Below are 19,370 nucleotides of genomic sequence, written 5' to 3'. Positions count from 1 at the left end.
GCCACAACCTTAACTGTTATGGTTCAGTCTCACCGCTCTCTGTGTCGTTTTCGGCTGCAGCACTCATCCGTTTCCTCAGAAAAAAACACTGTCCACTGTTTACTCAAGTGGAGCTTTTAGCAGCTGAAGAGTCAAATATTTCCTTCAGGATAAGATAGAGACTAACTATATTTCAATGTTGTGTCACAGCTATTTCCACAACCCAAGCAAAATCATGTTTATGTAAATGTTGTTGATTGTTTAGAAAATATGTTTTAAATTAATTATAGGTATAACTATTGGATCAATGTACTGTGTATATATATATATGAAAGTGGAGACCTGTCTGGATGCTGAGTGTAGATGGAGGCTGGCAGCGCATGCGCATTTTGTCTTGGCTGTACCCAGACATTCGGTCATGGAGCAGAGGAGGGGGGCGCTCGAGCCGCGTCGGTGAACCAAACGGTCGCTCGGAGGCAGATCTCGAACATGATGAGTTCACTAATTACAACAGTTTCTGCGTCTTCTTCCATCTGCCGCTGATCTCAGCCCGGGAGCAGCAGACATCCACCGGCTCTGAGTCCTGCTGACGCGGGTAGGTCAGTCTCACAAGCGCAGTCCGCCATTCCCCCTCTTTACATTCAACCAGACACGCTGTCACTGTGGGACTGAGCAGAATCTCTGTGGCTCCTGGCTCGGGTGATTATTCACTGTTTCCCCGCGTGTACGAGCCTGCAGCTGAGCATGCACATGACCACAGCGGGGGATTTGGTGCAGGGAGGCTGAGTCCACAGTGTGACAGCGTCAGACCACATTCACCCTCTCCTGCAAACATCATGCACCCACTTCATTTATCAGAAGTCCAATATCCAGCAGCAGAGTCCTGATGTTTTCATACAGTCCTGTCTAACCAAACCAATAAGTTCATGCTTATTTAGAGGAGTAACTTTAACATAGTGTGTTTTCATCCCTCAGAGTTTCTCAAAGATCATGTCCTCACCTGTGTCACACTGTCCCTTATTTCTCTCCTTCCTCACAGGTCCCTGCTGCTCATCCAGGACCAGGAGGTCCAGGGCCATGTCCACTCCAGATCCCCCCATGGGAGGCACTCCGCGCCCAGGTCCCTCTCCTGGTCCGGGTCCCTCCCCAGGGGCTATGCTGGGCCCCAGCCCTGGGCCCTCTCCTGGCTCCTCTCACAGTATGATGGGCCCCAGCCCTGGTCCTCCCTCCTCTGGACACTCTGGATACGGCCAGGACAACATGCACTCTCTGCACAAAGTGAGGACACTGACTGAGACGCTCTGTTAGTTTGGACCTTATTATCGATCAACAGTTAGTTTTAAATGAATATCACAAATTCAACCTAATTTATGTGTTTTAAAGAGTTTAAACATCATATTTACCTAGAAACTGAGTCGAGTTAATATTAAACTTAATTTCACGGCTCAACATAAATCTTGATTACTTATAAGGCAGATTTGTACTTTTAGATGATATTCAAGAGATTCAAGATTCAAGATTTTTATTGTCAAATGCACAACAATAACATTAAGCAGTCGCTGGCAGTGAAATGCTTGAGTCTCAGGCTCTCTTCTAGCAATGCTCAAATAATTACCACCTATAAAATAAAATAAAATAGAAATATTATAAAAAAGAATATCAAAATTTAAAATAGAAAATAAAGTATATATATATATAATTATATAAATAAACAGCTGAGGAGAAAATAAAACAACAATAGTGCAAATATGCAAATATGTCACGGAGAGGAGTTTAAAAGTCTTATGGCCTGGGGGATGAAACTGTCTCCGAGGCAGGCAAACATTTTTATGACTGGGGTGAAAGGGGTCTTTAATAATCCGGCTGCTCTTCTTCCTGCACCGCTGGGTGTAGAGGTCCTCCATGGATGGTAGCGCCGTCCTGGTGATGTGCTGGGCAGACTTCACCACCCTCTGTAAAGCCTTACGGTTCAGGGCGGTGCAGCTGCCATACCAGGCGGTGATGCAGCCAGTCAGGATGCTCTATATGGTGCACCTGTAGAAGTTGCAGAGAATCCTGGAGTCCTTGTGGAGCTTCCGCAGCCTGCGGAGGAAGAAGAGCCGCTGTCTGGCCGGCTTCCTGATGGAGTCTGTGTGATGGGTCTAGGTCAGGTCATCAGTGATGTGGACCCCGAGGAACTTGAAGCTGCTGACTCGCTCCACAGTGGTCCTGTTGATGGAGAGGGGGGCGTGTTCTTCTCCTCGTCTCTTCCTGTAGTCCATGATCAGCTCCTTCGTTTTGCTGTTAAGAGACTTTACCACAAAGCACTTTTATCTATTCATGTTTATATTCCAAATAAACAATGCAGAAAATATCTGCATTTATGTTGATGTTTTATGCCACCATTTTTGTTTTTCCTTATTTTAAGCTCCATATATTTGGTTGTATTTTTTTAATTTTTTTAATAATTTATAATCAAATTCATGGTTAAAGGCTGGATCACACTCTATTGTCATGAGTGTTTGATAACATAATCTTCAGAATATATTTTTTAATATATATATATACATGTACGTATTGGTGGATATATGAGTATCATAATTTTTTTTACTCCCCAATATCAGTATCGGCCAAAAAATTCCATTTGGGTGCGGCGCTAATATAAATATTGTGGTGGAAATTGGTCAACAAACAAGGTTCTGAGACAATTTGTCTTTGTAAGTTTATTTGTAAAAGCTTTCTGCAGAAAGGATCAGACAGGCAAGGTGGAGGTTGCAAGTGTGATGGAAAGTGAAGGGTCTGTTCTCGTATTTAAGAATCTCTGTTTGGGTTACCTCCTGACCCCAAAACACTCGGGGGGATGTGGGAATGTATTGTTCTGTGTTGAACATATTGTCTGTAAATGTATGACTTATGGGCTGCATACTAAATGTGTTGGAGAGGAAGTAGTATCATGTATTGTGAGGGTGTTGTGTCAGTCAGCTGAGTTCTTCGAACAAAGGACAAACACAGTTAAACCAGAGTAGAGCAAAAGGTCACCATAGAATTCAGCTGATCTCAGGATCAACTTCTGCAAGACATGAATAGACAATGTGCTCACATGCTACACAGTGGGTGCACCATAAATGTCGAGCTTTACTCTGGATGAAAATGTTTGCTGTAAGCATAAACTAAAAAGTTATTAAGTAAATTTCTATTACAAAACCTGCACAGTGTACAACTTATAACATTTATATGATCTACTGCCGTCACAGGGAGGAATAGTTTCATTCTAACACTGTTGGATTTCTCCCACAGCCGATGGAGGGCATGCATGAGAAGAGCATGAGCGAGGAGAGCCGCTTCAGTCAGATGAAGAGTCTGTCGATGAGACAGGGCGGACACAGCGGCATGGGCCCCCCACCCAGTCCTCTGGACCAACACTCACAAGGTAGACATGCAACAGAGATTCATCTTGGGCAATTTCATGCTTTCCAGCGTTGTGCAAGACGAGCGGTTTCAAGTGAGACTTACCGGTGGTGGTGTTCATGTGGCTCTGTGAGTGAGTCATGGACCATAGGCTGTTTCTCAATCTCTTCATATAGTTTATTATTGTTTTTAGTTTGCTTGGAAAAACACCACAGTGTGGATGGTGGCTGGGACTCAGCAGCGTCTGCTCTAAAACAAACAAACAAACTAGACAGTCAGACAGACGAGTTGAGCTCAGTGAATCAGAGTTTAACACACTGTGAAATAACAGACGGGCAGGATTTCAGGATTTAGCAGGATTGGATCTGTAGCAACAAGTGAGAGACAAATCTCTTCCAGTTACCTGGAGAGTCTCTGGACTGGATGTATTAGTATTTAAAAGAAATGATAAGTGCCTAGAAGTGTCCGGCTCATTCTTATTGGTCGGGACATTTCTAGGCATTTTTGCTATAATGTAAAGTGCCTGCAAGTGTCCCAAGTATTGCAGATCCCTAACCACAAGAGTTGGACATTTCTAGGCATTTTGCTTCAATGATAAGTGCCTAGAAGTGTCCGGCTCATTCTGATTGGTCTGGACATTTCACGGCATTTTGCTACTAATAACTAATGCTCTGATTTGTCCTTTTATCTTCAGGCTACCAATCTCCATTAGGTGGCTCTGATCACTCCAGTCCTGTCCCGTCAAATGGTCCTCCCTCTGGTCCTCTAATGGCATCGTCCTCCTCTTCCTCCTCCTCTGGCGGCCCCGGCTCCGCCTCTACACCTTTAGACGGCCCCAGCGGAGACCAACACACGCTCGGCCCAACTAACCGTCCCGGACCTCAAGGTAGCTCCGGCCCCGGTCCCAGTCCCGGCCCCATTCTCGGTTCCAGTGTCCCCATCCTCGGATCTGGCATTGACTCCGGTGGTCCCGCTGGCCTCGGAGGTCCTGGTGGTCCAACTCCCTTCAACCAGAACCAACTCCAACAACTCAGAGCCCAGATTATGGCTTATAAGATGCTGGCTCGGGGACAGCCCCTGCCGGACCACCTGCAGATGGCTGTCCAAGGGAAGAGGCCGATGCCAGGGATGCAGCTGCCCATGTCCAGCCTGGGTCCTGGGGCTGGAGTTGGTCCAGCTGGACCAGGACCAGGGCCGATGGGCTCAGGCTACATTCGAGCTCACGGTGGGTATGCAAGGGGAAAATCTGGAATACCAGGCCCCTTAACTGTGAATGGAAAAGCAGTCTTCGACTATTGGACTCCACTGTATGTCCAATGGTCTGATGGGTAATGAATGTATGTCACATTGAAAAAGCTGGAGGTTGTAGCTTTTATACATTTTTGAAAGAGCAATCTAATAGATGTGCTGTTAGTCTAAAGAGAATCTGTACCTTTTTGGTTTCTTTAGGTATGATGGGTCCCAACATGCCCCCACCGGGGCCGTCAGGGACCCCAGCTGGAATGCTGGGACATAACCCCAACGGACCCCCCAAGTCCTGGCCTGAAGGTTTGTGATGTTGATTTAAAACCTCAACTTAGCAGTTTTCAGACATCTTCGGATAATGTCTGGACAATTGGACTTTGACTTTCACATATGAACAACACAGCAGGACATTGTGCGAGTCAGACACGCCAGACAACGAAAGGTGATCTTTCTCATTGAACTGGTTTCTGTGAGTACGTTTACAACCGTACCAGGTGTCAGCACGTAGTATAAAATTATCAGTATAAACTCTAACAATCCATCTGGTTTGAACTTTAGATTCCATTGCCTACAGTAAACTACAGCAGTACTTACAGCAGTGCCCCATTGATCTTTCCCAACTTCAAATGGCTCCAGGTCCCATGGTGAACGCAGCAGCCCCCTCAAACGCACCCCAAAAGTTGATCCCCCCGCAGCCCACTGGCCGGCCCTCTCCTGCACCCCCCTCAGTTCCTCCTGCTGCCTCCCCAGTAATGCCTCCGCAGACGCAGTCCCCCGGTCAGCCAGCACAGCCCACTGCCATGATGCCTTACCACGCCAAGCAGAGCCGCATTACCCCAATTCAGAAGCCCTGTGGCCTCGACCCAGTGGAGATACTGCAGGAGAGGGAGTACAGGTATGACAAGGCCTTTTAGGGATGTAACTTAATTTCTTAATTTTAAGACACAATAAAGATCTAACTCTTGTAAAAATATATAAAAAATCCAGACAGAGAAGTGGGTTATCTTTACTTCCGCAGGTTACAGGCTCGTATCACTCATCGTATTGTTGAACTGGAGAACCTGCCGGGTTCTCTCGCTGGGGATTTACGTACCAAAGCCACAATAGAGCTCAAAGCTCTTCGACTGCTTAACTTCCAGAGACAGGTACGTATGTACGATATCGTTTTTACCTTCACCTTTGACCTCAACACATCACACATTCCCACTGTGAATCTTTTGCCTTTCACAGCTGCGTCAAGAGGTGGTGGTGTGTATGCGTCGGGACACAGCTCTTGAGACCGCCCTTGACGCGAAGGCCTACAAGCGCAGCAAGCGCCAGTCTCTGCGAGAGGCCCGCATCACAGAGAAACTGGAGAAACAGCAGAAGATCGAGCAAGAGCGCAAACGCAGGCAGAAGCACCAGGTAGAGGACAAACTAGGCTGAGACAAGGCTGTTATAATTTTAAAGTTCGTTCTTTTGATCACCTCTTCTTTTCGTCCGTGGTTTCTCCCCAGGAGTACCTCAACAGCATCCTCCAGCACGCCAAAGACTTCAAAGAGTACCATCGCTCAATCACAGGCAAAATGCAGAAACTGACCAAAGCTGTGGCCACCTACCATGCCAACACTGAGCGAGAGCAAAAGAAGGAGAATGAGCGGATTGAGAAAGAGAGGATGAGGAGGCTCATGGTAAAAAGAAACAGCAGCAGTAACAGCGCAGACAGAGTTACACAAGCATGCACGTCACACACTTACCTGTGCACACACCCTTCAACTACTGCTTATCCTGTGTATGTGTATCTCCTCCCAGGCTGAGGATGAGGAGGGATACCGCAAACTGATCGACCAGAAGAAGGACAAACGTCTGGCCTACCTGCTGCAGCAGACTGACGAGTACGTCGCCAACCTCACCGAGCTGGTCCGAGCTCACAAGGCGGCCCAGGCGCTCAAAGTAAAGAAGAAGAAGAAAAAGAAGAAGGTATAAACAACTGGAGGAGAGAGCGATATTTATAAATCAACATTCAGTCTGGGAAATTGACACACTGAGCTGGACTGTGCATCTCTTAGTTTCTGATTATGTGATGTATGTTGTGTGGTGCGGCAGTGACTCAGTTATGATCTGTTTTGCAGATAGAGACCGCTGAGGGTCAGACTCCAGCAATGGGCCCTGATGGAGAGGTGAGCTGGTTCAGCATGAGGAGGAAGAAATGGTTACATCATACGTTCACTGTCACTGGTTTTCTTTCTAAACATATCCTCTTGCTCTTTACATATGCAGGGTCCCTGAAGCAACTGTGATTGGTCGTTATGTTGCTCTCTGTGGTCTCTATAGAGACGTTCTCTAAACACTGCACAGATCAAATATCACACAAAGCTTCAGGGGGTAGTGTTTTCTTTTTCCTTTTAAATGTTGTCATGGCAGAAAGTTGACTCTGCAGACTGCACAATGATTTCCTCTGTTCACTGTTGCTGTGCAACTTTTTGATCAACTAGATTTGAGCTTGTTTGAACAGCATCCCATCATGTACCGTACGCATATCTATAAAAATTATATTTTCTATAGCCACAAATTACAGCCCCAGGTGTCGGTGTGTGTGCATGAAAACAGTGGAGTAGGGAAGCAGTGTGTGTAGCTCAGTTGCTATCACCTGTTGTCATCAGTCCAAGAAAGAAAGATTTACCTCATCTGTGTTGACAAAAAGCTGAACTTTGATATTTACTTGATTATATTGGCAAACACCAGTGACTGTTTGCACATTTCAACTGTCTGAGGTTTAGTCTCATTTCCTTCAGCTGTTTTAAAAGACTCAAACTAAGCCAGTAATTAAAGTCAGCCTTTTCCGACGCCTCTTTTTTGGTACAATTCACCACAGAATGGTTCATATGATCAAGGCAGCAAATCGCTTGTTTTAATAAATCAGGGGTCCGGAGCTGGTCCAAAGGATCCATGGAAACATGGAGTGTGAGCAGTCAGGTCACTTCAGACACTCGGACCGTACAGTGGGAGCTCATGAATTGTGAGCTTTGGCCTCTCATCTCAGGCGACTTACTCATGCAGTGTTAGGTGGTATTTAACAATAACTTTATTTGTATAGCACTAATCTAAACAAGGTTACAAAGTCTTTCACACAAAAAAAAAATCTGTCGCAAGATGAGGAATGAATTATGATACAAGTTATTCAGTTCAGATCAATTTTAAGAGCCAAATCAAAAGATAAGAAAGTCAAGACCTTACATTTTTAGAGAGAGACACAACAGCTCCGGCAATGAGCGAGCGCTTTGGCGATTTAACAACAATGTTTCTAACGCTGCACAGTGTATGCCCAGATAGAATAATCTGTGTCCTCCCCCTCCAGCCTCTGGATGAGACGAGTCAGATGAGCGACCTGCCTGTGAAGGTCATCCATGTGGAGAGTGGAAACATCCTGACAGGTTTGGATGCTCCTAGAGCCGGACAGCTGGAGACCTGGCTGGAGATGAACCCAGGGTGAGACTGGAGGGAGAGGAAGGACTTGTGTATGTGGATATCGTGCTCGACCAATCACGTGTCAGTCTCAGCTCTCATTCATCAAGTAGAATATCATTTTTGGGAAAAATTAACACTTGAGATAAGAACTACCCAAGATTACATCTTTGGGACTTTATTTTACTTTATAGTTTGGTTTGCTAACATGGAGGGGGCGGGGTTTATAATCTATAGAACCAGCCAGCCAACAGGAGGTGAACAAGATGATTTGGCTTAGCTTTTGGGAGCCTTCATGGTTTCCATCTTTATATACAGCCTGTGCCGAATTTGTGTGGATGTCTTTTAGCCACACAGTAAAAGATACACAAGGCAGCTTAAGGGGCTAAAGTAAAGGTGCTAACATGCTATTATTGTGTGAACATAACAGTGTGCTACCTAACCTGCTACCTGTAAAATGGGTTTAGATCATTTGATAGTATATGGTAATTATATCATAACGTCATGAAGTTTGAAGGTCACATCATATAGTGTAGGAATGCGGTCATAACTTGTACAGATCTACATCTTACTTAGATTAACCAGTCATTCATCAATATATGGTAAAAATGTGGTTATTATTAAACGGCATGATTGCAACATATGGTATTTACAGCATGTGCAGGATCTGCCTACTACCACTGATGCTTTGCATTTCTGATGATTCATTTTTCAAGGGGCTTGGACTGTTGTTGGTAGATATAATCATGAGAGTGTTTGTGTTTTGCTCAGCTACGAGGTGGCTCCCCGCTCAGACAGTGAGGACAGTGAGGAGGAGGAAGAGGAGGAGGTGGGTTGATTTGTTTGAAGCCTTTTTCACACTCAATGCTCCAGTCGCTGACAAACTGCTCTTCCCAACATCTGGCAGGAGGAAGAGGAGGAGCGTCAGCCTGCAACAGCTCCGGTGGAGGAGAAGAAGATCCCAGACCCCGACTGTGAAGATGTGTCAGAAGTAGATGTTCGCCACATCATTGAGTGAGTGCTTATATTGAGTACTACAGTGGAATGCAACTCAGTGCCATTTAGGCTCTAAAACAAATTAGGTACAATAAAAGGTGCTCACAAAATGAATTTGTGCCGTCATTTAAAAAAACTTTTTGTCTGTGCTTCCTCTGCAGAAATGCTAAGCAGGATGTGGATGATGAATACATGGGTGCGGCCTTCGCTCGAAGTCTCCAGTCTTATTACGCAGTGGCTCACGCTGTCACAGAGAAGGTGGACAAACAGTCAAGTTTGTTGATAAATGGACAACTCAAGCAGTATCAGGTATAAATGCATGATTAGATGCAATGATATGATATTTTCAACCTTGGCATACACAGAGATGTGTTTGCTGCTGCCATGCGGTAAAAACACATTCACTGATTTCCCATGGAATATCATATATCTTGATTGTAAAAAATCGAACATATTTAGAGAGCTGATATCTATGAATTTAAGAAGTATTGGGCCTTTGCGGAGTTGTCCACTCTACCGAGTGCCTCTCTCTCATATCTCTGATTAGGGAGGGAATACTAGTCATGTTCGAAACCCTTTCAGGTTAAAGGTCTGGAGTGGCTCGTTTCCCTCTACAACAACAACCTGAACGGGATCCTGGCGGACGAGATGGGTTTGGGAAAAACCATCCAGACTATCGCCCTCATTACTTACCTCATGGAGATGAAGCGTCTAAATGGACCTTACCTCATCATTGTACCCCTCTCGTGAGCTAAACAAAATGATTTGACATCATATTTGCTGTTTTGTTTGATAAAATCACTAACTGATCGGCCTCTTGTTGACAGAACTCTTTCTAACTGGGTGTATGAGTTTGACAAATGGGCCCCGACAGTCGTCAAAGTGTCCTACAAGGTTAGTTTCTGCAGTTAACCACACTCTAATGTGTCTTTGCTTTTAACTTTAACTTAATAACACATTTTTGCTTTGTCTTTAATGGCTTTTTTGAATTGATCTTTTTTGGGGCTGCCAGGGGTCTCCTGCTGCCAGAAGAGCCTTCCTCCCCCAACTGCGTAGTGGAAAATTTAACGTTTTACTCACCACCTACGAGTACATCATCAAGGATAAACAAGTGCTGGCCAAGGTGAGATGATGCGTACAAACAAACACAGGCAGAAGGACATTCACAAACACATACCTTTCCCTCTAGACATGTACACGTGCCTGCAGTGAGATGTTTTTTGTTGTTATTTGTTAGATTTTGCTGTGTTGTTGTGTTTACCAGCATGACCTTATTTCCCAACGTGCTCTAAAAGTGTTTGAGCCCGACCAATCTGACTTCCCTCTTTACTGCGTCTCAGTGTTCTCTCCTAGGTCCTGCCACATACTGACAACCGCCTGTAAACCACGTCTTCCACTGTCATCTGTGACCATCATGCTGCTATGCACTCATGTAGTCATGTAGGCTTCCTGACTGTGCTGCAAGGTGGGTGTTGTAGTTCAGGCAAGAGTTTCCCCCACCAGGCTGTAGCATGGGACCGAGCCATTGTGGGGCCCGGGGACAAACTGGAAGAGAAATCCTCCGCTTTCTGTTGTTTTTTATTGGATTGGCAGAAACGGTAAGTGACTCCACTGGCAGATTCATCCAGGTGTTCTCCTCTCCTTATGTCATCCCCACCAGATCCGTTGGAAGTACATGATCGTTGACGAGGGCCACCGTATGAAGAACCATCACTGTAAACTCACCCAGGTCCTGAACACTCACTACCTTGCCCCACGACGAGTCCTCCTCACAGGGACGCCGTTGCAAAACAAGCTCCCTGAGCTCTGGGCACTGCTCAACTTCCTGCTGCCCACCATCTTCAAGAGCTGCATCACCTTTGAGCAGTGGTTCAACGCTCCTTTCGCCATGACTGGGGAGAAGGTGTGCAGGACGTTTAGCTGAGGCGCAGTCCGCCAATGCTGCTTCTGATTTGTCTCTTTGTGCTCGGGAGATGCCAGGATTCTCTTTGCTTCTCTCTCCAGGTGGACCTAAATGAAGAGGAGACCATCTTGATCATCCGTCGTCTCCACAAAGTGCTCCGCCCCTTCCTGTTACGCAGATTAAAGAAGGAAGTGGAGGCACAGCTTCCAGAGAAGGCATGGCTCCGTTCTTTCAGTCCACAAACAGCAGACAGACAAACACATGTCCAGATGATCTTCATTTTGATGTGTCCTGTCATTGACTGGCCTCGGGTCTCCTGCTCCGTCTTGAATTGACTGAATGCGTCTCTTCTCTCTGTCAGGTGGAGTATGTGATCAAGTGTGACATGTCGTCTCTTCAGAGGGTGCTGTACAGACACATGCAGGCCAAGGGGGTTCTTCTAACTGATGGATCCGAGAAAGACAAGAAGGTGAGGACATGAACACTCCGACATTTTCACAACAAAGGCTCTACCTCAAGTCTGAATTTGGAAGTGTTAATGTCCACATTGAAAATGTTCAATCTGCGTTTTTTTTTTAATAGGATAGAATTATATGTGGCACTAGATGATTTAGAAATGTTATTTTATTTTATTTTATAATAAGGTTAAGCCTTTGCTGCAAACAGATGAAATACACTTCAGGGTTAGTGGTGGAAATTGAAGTTGTATTTCTTTTTAGACTTAGCCTGTGTCCTTGGCTCGAAGAACCTGTTCAGAACCTCATTTAACTGGCTCTCACTGTTGGTTTCACGTTGCAAATTTGATCTCATCGTGTTCACCAGGGTAAAGGAGGCACTAAGACACTGATGAACACCATCATGCAGCTGAGGAAGATCTGTAACCACCCGTACATGTTCCAGCAGATCGAGGTACTGCTGAGGAGAGAGATGTTACAACCGATTTTATTTCGATATAATAAAGCAGATATTGTATAACAAATGTAAGAGGACATAAACCTAAACTTAAGCACAGATTGACTTATATGACATGATCTTAAAAAAAAAAGCCCCAATTAGACTGAAATCCTTGACTGTGTGTGACAGAATATTTCTGACTGATTTTGCAGGAATCCTTCTCTGAACATTTAGGATTCTCTGGTGGAATAGTCCAGGGGTGAGTTCTGATTCATCGATCTCGCTCTCTCTGACCCCTTCATTTGTCCTGATTGATCCTATCACGAGTGGTCAGCACTAAGTTCAGGTCTGAATGGATCCAAATACGTCCAAAAGATCCAAACAATCAAAACGCATTTGGAGGTGATTCTGGAGGCAGGTGGCCACATTCTTTTCTGTGTGAGCACAAATCCATCCTGGGCCACATATGAAGGCCATCTACTCAGCTGACGTCCTCTGACTCTAACAGTTTCACAATGACTCAAACTAATGTTTGTAGCCACCGCCATTATATCAACAATTAGAACCACACAATGATTAATAGCTTTATAGCTGCACACATTCATTCATTCAGTTGCTCCTGAGTCCGCTTGCTCTCCTACAAACAAACACATCTGTAAACTCAGACATCAACATCATTTAGTCTTTACATCGTGTTTTGGGGGATTTATCTGCATTTATGTAGCCGAGAAGTGAGATCCTATCACAAGAGTCCACAGGAGACACATTCAGGATCTTTCAGGACGGTTTATACCAGGTCTGAACAGGTCCTCTCTCTCTCTCTCTCTCTCTCTCTCTGTCTCTCTCTCTCTCTCTCTCTCTCTCGCTTTCTCTCTCTCTCCCTCTCTCTCTCAGTGAAACACACACGACTTTTAATCTGTCTCGTTTCCGTCAGACTTGACCTGTATCGAGCATCAGGAAAGTTCGAGGTGTTGGATCGTATCTTGCCCAAACTGAGGGTGACAAACCACAAAGTTCTGCTCTTCTGTCAGATGACCACACTCATGACCATCATGGAGGACTACTTCGCTTACCGCGGCTTCAAGTATCTGCGTCTGGACGGTGAGATTATAGAGGTGTTGTCTTGCGGTCACGGAGCAGTTTTGTTGCCAGTCAGTCCGTTTATCCGAATGCTCATCATTTTCCGTTGCCTTTTGTAGCATTTCCTCACTTCATTCGTCCATCTGTTCTTCTTCTCTTGTCCCACCTCCCTCACTCGTCAGGCACCACAAAGGCTGAAGACAGAGGAATGTTACTGAAGACGTTCAATGATCCAGAATCGGACTACTTCATCTTCCTGCTGAGCACAAGAGCTGGAGGTCTCGGCCTCAACCTGCAGTCTGCTGACACCGTGGTCATCTTCGACTCGGACTGGAACCCACATCAGGTTTGATGATGCTTTCATTTACACAAATTTAGAAAATCCAGTTGACAACGCTTTAAAGTTGCTTGGCTTGTTTATACTGTAGACTTAAGTAGAAAACAGAAATAGACGTGAACACAGCATGTGGGCAAAAACAGTTGCACCCACAGAAACTCTCTCTCCTTCCTGATTGTGTCTCCAGGACCTGCAGGCTCAGGACAGAGCCCATCGCATCGGTCAACAAAATGAGGTTCGTGTGTTGCGTCTCTGCACTATCAACAGTGTGGAAGAGAAAATCCTGGCCGCTGCCAAGTACAAATTAAACGTGGACCAAAAGGTCATCCAGGCCGGCATGTTCGACCAGAAATCCTCCAGCCACGAGCGCAGGGCCTTCCTACAAGCCATCCTGGAGCACGAGGAGCAAGACGAGGTCTGGGGCCAGGAAGTGTGTCTACGCATAAATGTGTGTGCATGCACCAGCGACACCACATTTTAAAGAGTGAGCTTTCTTATTCTCTGCATGCCAATATGTGTATGCTGTATTCAGGAGGAGGATGAGGTGCCCGATGATGAGACGGTCAACCAGATGATAGCCAGGAGCGAGGAGGAGTTTGATCAGTTCATGGTAAGTACCCGGTCTTTTGAAGTTAAATTCAGATCCAACTTCAACTCTAAAAAGTCCTCTTCCGATATCTTTGTCCGTCTCTTAACTTTTCTTCCTCGCCTTCCCTCAGCGTATGGACCTGGACCGGCGGCGGGAGGATGCCCGTAACCCGCGGCGTAAGCCTCGTCTGATGGAGGAGGACGAGCTGCCCACGTGGATCATGAAAGATGATGCCGAAGTCGAGCGGCTGACCTGCGAGGAGGAGGAGGAGAAAATGTTTGGACGAGGCTCTCGGATGCGTAAGGAGGTGGACTATAGCGACTCACTGACCGAGAAGCAGTGGCTGAAGGTGAGTAGCTTGAGGGTAAAGTGCAGAGCTGAGAAACGAGTATAAACCGAATTTAAAATCCAAGTGAAACATCCGTGCTTTGTGTATTAAAACTTCACTCTCGTGTCCATCATCACTTCGAGCAGGCGATAGAGGACGGCTCGCTGGATGAGGTCGAGGACGATGTGCGTCACAAAAAGACGACCCGCAAGAGGAAGAGGGACCGAGACTTGGACCTCCCCGGTCCCTCGTCTTCCTCCGGGGGACGGGGACGAGGGGACAAAGACGATGATGGGAAGAGGCAGAGGAAGAGGGGACGACCACCTGCTGAGAAACTCTCCCCGAATCCTCCTGCTCTCTCAAAGAAGATGAGGAAGATTGTGGACGCTGTCATCAAATATAAAGACAGGTAGTACAAATGAGCATGATATTAAATTTGCAGCTGTAGAGAATAATTATTCTGCATCACTAAATGTTTCTGTTCAGTCTTTGCACCTATTATTTCACTCAGCTTGTTAGAAATTCAATAATCTGATCTTTAAGGCCTTTAGATGTTTTAAATATGTTAAATATTGGGTCTTAAATACATTTGGGTAGGTCTTAATTTAATTAATGCTACTTCTATTGTGCTTTTAGATTAAGTTTATTTGGGGAAATGGATCTCTTTCAAAAGAAATGAGCCATGCGTAGTTTGTAGTTCTTTCTCAGCGTTCCAGATATTAGCATGGCGTTATCAAACAAATGTGGAACTGATAAGTGATACATACGCTCTGATCAGATTGGATCTCAATACACTCAGCTGGCCTGTGGGGAAGACTATGGCTACCAACTGTATCTATCTGTAGTTTGAGTTAATGTGGTGTTTTGAGGGTTATTCTCTATCTGGTTACTTCATCCTATCTTCAATTATGGGGAAGTGACAGTAATTCACGGCCTGTGACATAACTTCTTGGACTTAAATTTCATTCGTAATGGTCTTTAAAAGTCTTGAATTTAATGTATTAAAATCTGCATGTTTGTGGTTAAAATATGATGTATTCAGTTTTCCAGTCAGTTTATTTATGTTTTTGCTGATCCTGATGACACCACCTCCCGCAGCGCCAGCGGGCGTCAGCTGAGCGAAGTGTTCATCCAGCTGCCCTCTCGGAAAGAGCTGCCCGAGTACTACGAGCTGATCCGCAAACCTGTGGACTTCAGGAAGATCAAGGTACGAGCAGGAAAGGTGGTTCCAGCTGGAAACGTGGTCACAGCTGCTAAGAGTACTAAGAACTAAGTAAAGACAACGGTCAAGGATAGATGTAGGTTTAAAAAAATGTCACTTTTTGTTATAAATGTAGTATTACATAACACTACTTTCCATCACCAGGAGGGGATTAGAGGTCATCGCTACCGCAGTCTGAGTGACCTGGAGAGAGACGTCATGCTGCTCTTCCAGAACGCTCAGACCTTCAACCTGGAGGGATCACTGGTGAGACGGATCTGCTGGTTACACACAAACACAGACAAACCCACTCAGTGTATCTACCATGACAACATTTACAATTCAGGTCTGTTTTCTTTTTTCCTGGTTTTATATTTCAGAAACTAAAGAAAGTAGGAGGGTTGGTGGATTTATGAATAGTTTTTATTGGTATATTCTTTTTATTTATTGACACCAATGTCTCTGATTTCAAAACTTAAAGGTCAGTATTAACTGATGTGTGAACACTGGACGGTGTTTCTGTCGCTGTTTCTTGGACATACATGATGACAATGGTACTAAGGGGAGTACCGTATGTTTTCTACCGTATTTATCTTACGTGAGCAGATTTATGAAGACTCCATCGTTCTCCAGTCGGTCTTCACCAGTTTGAGGCAGAAGATTGAGAAGGAGGAGGAGAGCGAGGGAGAGGAGAGTGAAGAAGAGGAGGAGGATCAGGATGAAGGATCCGAGTCTGAATGTAAGCGGAGAGAAGAAGAGGAGAGACTCTTAAGACATGTGTATTTCAGTGTGAAGTATCCGCTGGTTTTTAAATAGTTTCTATGCCGCCACGCTGTCAACGGTCAGCACAATCCTTTGTTCACAATCCAGTGAACAAAATAATTTCTTCTAGTTTGGTTCAAATGTTCACTAGGACTCAATGATAAACTGATATTCCAAGTCTGTCTATAGCTAATTTGTTCAAGTTTTGAACAGTCCGACATTTTGACTCAAAGATGAGTTTATTCGATTTCAGTGGTCAAAGCTCATTGTGACCTCTTGAGTCAGGAAAAGACATGTATAGAGACTGAACCTGCATTTGTTTCGTGGAGGCATACAACTGCAGTGCAGGTATTGTTAAATTATCCTTTAGTCAATAATCGTTTTGCTTTGTGAGTGACTTGATTCAATTTAATTTATACAACGTGTGTTTGTCTCCAGCTCGCTCAGTGAAAGTGAAGATCCGTCTGGGCAGGAAGGACAAAGGGGGAGATCGAGGGAATCGACGCAGCAGACGGACGGGACGCAGCAGAGCCAAACCTGTCGTCAGTGATGACGACTCTGAGGACGAGCAGGAAGAGGTAGCTCCTGCTGTGTGCTTGTGTCCATTAGACTACATCTCAAATGGGAACCACTTGGGATTGCAGTGAAAATGGGTTGTTGTAGTATTTCTTTACGAAATCTGCACTGCTTTGCAATAGATGAGACTACAGTGTTAAAGTTAGGATAAAATGAAGGGCTGAAGGAACGATGTTCAGAGACCTTGGTGACATGAAGCTGAAGAGTTTCTTCTTTGCTTTTCTTGACTTGGACATGATCCGGCCACGTGTGTGGTCTCTGCAGACATCGGTACTCAAAATGTAGAATCTGTTTTCTCTACGTGCTTCATGATTCCTGTCAGGGAGGTTTTGTGTTACTCACTCTCTGCTACAGATTTCAGTTAAATTGATGAAAATTTAAGCTTTGAGGAGCAACAGATTCATTTTTTGTTAATTATCGAGGAATTCTTCATTTTCCAGACATGAATCTGTTTGTCATTTTTTCCAGGAGCGCTCTCCCAGTGCCACTGATGAAGAGTCCTGAGCTGCACTGCTACTTGGAGGAAAGGAGGGGCAAAAAGGGATATTCCACTAATTCAACAAAAATGTACAGTAAATAAAAAAGACTCAACTCCATTCACCCTCAGTCAATAACTCAAATAGAAGGTTTACAGTTCTACAGTATCACAGGGAAACCAAACTATCACCATCAAATACAAATTCATTAGACCATTTAATTCTTTGCTGAAGAAAGTCTGAACACTGAGGAATCAAATTAGTATTTTCAGACAAATGAGTTTGACGTCAGAACAATATCTGAGTTCAGTTGTTAAAGAACTTCACAACCTGCTAACAGTGTGATGGTTTAACATGTATGAAGACAGCGGCTTCAAAAACGTTATGAATCCAGTAGTTAGTGATGCCACGATGATATAACAATATATTGTGATAACTAAATATTCATGACAGCAGGATGTACATTTTTAAAAAGATGTTAATGAGCATCGATTAAGATGTGTTAAAAGAGGTGACATTTCATCGATTTATATACCAACCTCCATTTATGGGTCCAAACAGGAGGAGTTGTAGTTGTTGACAAATACATTAAACACTTTATATATTATATACTATTATATTTATTAAAATTTAGTAAATGTTTATATACTGTTTATAACGCTAGATGTTACTAACATGAGGGGTTGCTAGCCTAAACCAGCTTTAAGAACAAAGACCCTTTAAATTCAATTAAGCTGAACCAAATTTCACACACTCATATTTATATGAACTAATTTCATTGCACAAACAGTAAAGTCCTTAGCTAACCTGAAAAGTTAGAACTGTAGGGAGCCAGTAAGTGAAATAAACAGCATTAAATATAAACACAAAATAAAGCTGTTTCTATCCACCTTACCTTACTTTACCTATGGACACAAACAGACTTGATGTTTCACCTCTGCTTCCCTGTGGCAGATGTGTTGTAACATCACTCATTTGCGAGCATGGCTCAGTGTTTGAGTTGGAAATCAAACCCGCTGGGGGCACAGGGCGCGACTTCTCAGAATCTCTTCAGCTACTTACCACAGTTATTTGACTGAGGTTTAATGGAGTTGAGTCCAGGTCGCTGTCCAGGGGTGAATGTGTGGTACAGTATAGAAATATAAAACTACCCCGTACTGCTGCTCCGGCCGCTCACCTGTCTCACTTCCGGTCTCAGCACTTCTTACTGTTGATTGTAGACTTGTTGTATCGACGAGAACTGTAACTTTAAATGTTTCTTCTTCCATTGTTGCGTAGTGATTTAAGGATTACAGAACTATTTGTTGTACTTCGGCACTTTTTAGGTTTTATGATTTCAAGACAAAGGACCAGAGGGACAGTGGCTCTTCTCTGCTTGTGAATGCCTGATGGCCGCATGGTGTTGGATATACTGTATAGGGACATATAATGTCCATGCACGTGTGTACAGCTCGCAAGCTCAGTTCTGTACTTTTCTCATCATGCTAGGTCACTAGAGTGAAGAACATACAACCAAAGCATCAACATTTCCACCACTAAATTATTCATTTCTGTCTGTTGTGTTGTATCATTACTACTGGAACTTGAAAAGAAACAATAAACCACAGTAAAAGTGAATATTGACGTTATTTTGTATGTATTGCAGGATTAAAACAAATTAAATTAAAACCACTGAAGAATTTGAACTATTTTGATAATAGATAAATAGTTCAAATGACTTTTTAAAGCATAAAATAAATATTTGCCTTCTCGAGACTGTAAAACATAATAATTTGATGTTTTCTTCTTTGTGTCTTCTCTTGAGTTTGTATTAGTTGGACCAAATTAATACGAATATAATAATATAGTAGTAGTTTAAATATAATATTAATTTATTCAGTGTTGTTTATAGTGCTTTTACCAATGATCAAAGTCATTTTACATAGGATTAATAAAAGGCACAAGGCGGCTAAGTACAAATCTGAAATGCACATCGTACTCGCACATTTAAATATAAAATACACACAATTTTTAGTTTTAAATTAGTGGAGACTATAGAAGCCATGTGCATGACTGGGTTTCAATATTGAGCCAAAAAATACAAAATCGGCATAAGCTATAGTCATGAATGGACGATGTAATGCCTCTATTGGGCCACTAGAAGGAGGTATCATGTAGATTTAAGTCATACCGA

The 19,370-nt window shown here is 44.0% G+C and overlaps 1 protein-coding gene across 5 annotated transcripts; it reads left to right on the top strand.

Moving 5' to 3' along the window:
• The first annotated feature begins 425 nt into the window (after window positions 1-425).
• On the top strand, window positions 426-18,814 carry LOC133953275 (transcription activator BRG1). Of its 5 annotated transcripts, none has more exons than XM_062387106.1 (34): window positions 426-574; window positions 1,019-1,257; window positions 3,256-3,388; window positions 4,061-4,591; window positions 4,816-4,914; window positions 5,248-5,506; window positions 5,630-5,756; window positions 5,842-6,015; window positions 6,108-6,281; window positions 6,403-6,570; window positions 6,723-6,770; window positions 7,949-8,079; window positions 8,827-8,884; window positions 8,963-9,069; window positions 9,213-9,360; window positions 9,634-9,797; window positions 9,879-9,945; window positions 10,064-10,174; window positions 10,712-10,954; window positions 11,056-11,169; window positions 11,316-11,423; window positions 11,777-11,863; window positions 12,061-12,107; window positions 12,783-12,949; window positions 13,111-13,274; window positions 13,453-13,680; window positions 13,798-13,875; window positions 13,985-14,203; window positions 14,329-14,591; window positions 15,281-15,389; window positions 15,549-15,650; window positions 15,990-16,122; window positions 16,584-16,723; window positions 17,190-18,814. In XM_062387106.1, the coding sequence occupies exons 2-34, from the start codon at window positions 1,057-1,059 to the stop codon at window positions 17,223-17,225; spliced, it is 4,938 nt and encodes a 1,645-aa protein (XP_062243090.1). In that variant the 5' UTR covers window positions 426-574; window positions 1,019-1,056; the 3' UTR covers window positions 17,226-18,814. The 5 variants fall into 5 exon arrangements, with proteins under 5 accessions (XP_062243090.1, XP_062243089.1, XP_062243088.1 ...); XM_062387105.1 differs by having other exon boundaries at window positions 14,326-14,591; XM_062387104.1 differs by having other exon boundaries at window positions 13,453-13,713.
• The last annotated feature ends 556 nt before the right edge of the window (window positions 18,815-19,370 follow it).

This window comes from Platichthys flesus, chromosome 5 (assembly GCF_949316205.1).
Source record: "Platichthys flesus chromosome 5, fPlaFle2.1, whole genome shotgun sequence".
Taxonomy (NCBI): Eukaryota; Metazoa; Chordata; class Actinopteri; order Pleuronectiformes; family Pleuronectidae; genus Platichthys; species Platichthys flesus.
This window is presented reverse-complemented; position numbering and strand designations above follow the sequence as displayed.

Excerpts from the sequence above, each read along its gene's own strand:
- LOC133953275 (XM_062387103.1), top strand. The coding sequence starts at position 1,057 with ATGTCCACTCCAGATCCCCCCATGGGAGGCACTCCGCGCCCAGGTCCC. Across the intron at positions 9,798-9,878 it reads CTCATCATTGTACCCCTCTC|AACTCTTTCTAACTGGGTGT; the intron begins GTGAGCTAAACA and ends TCTTGTTGACAG. Across the intron at positions 11,864-12,060 it reads ACATGTTCCAGCAGATCGAG|GAATCCTTCTCTGAACATTT; the intron begins GTACTGCTGAGG and ends CTGATTTTGCAG.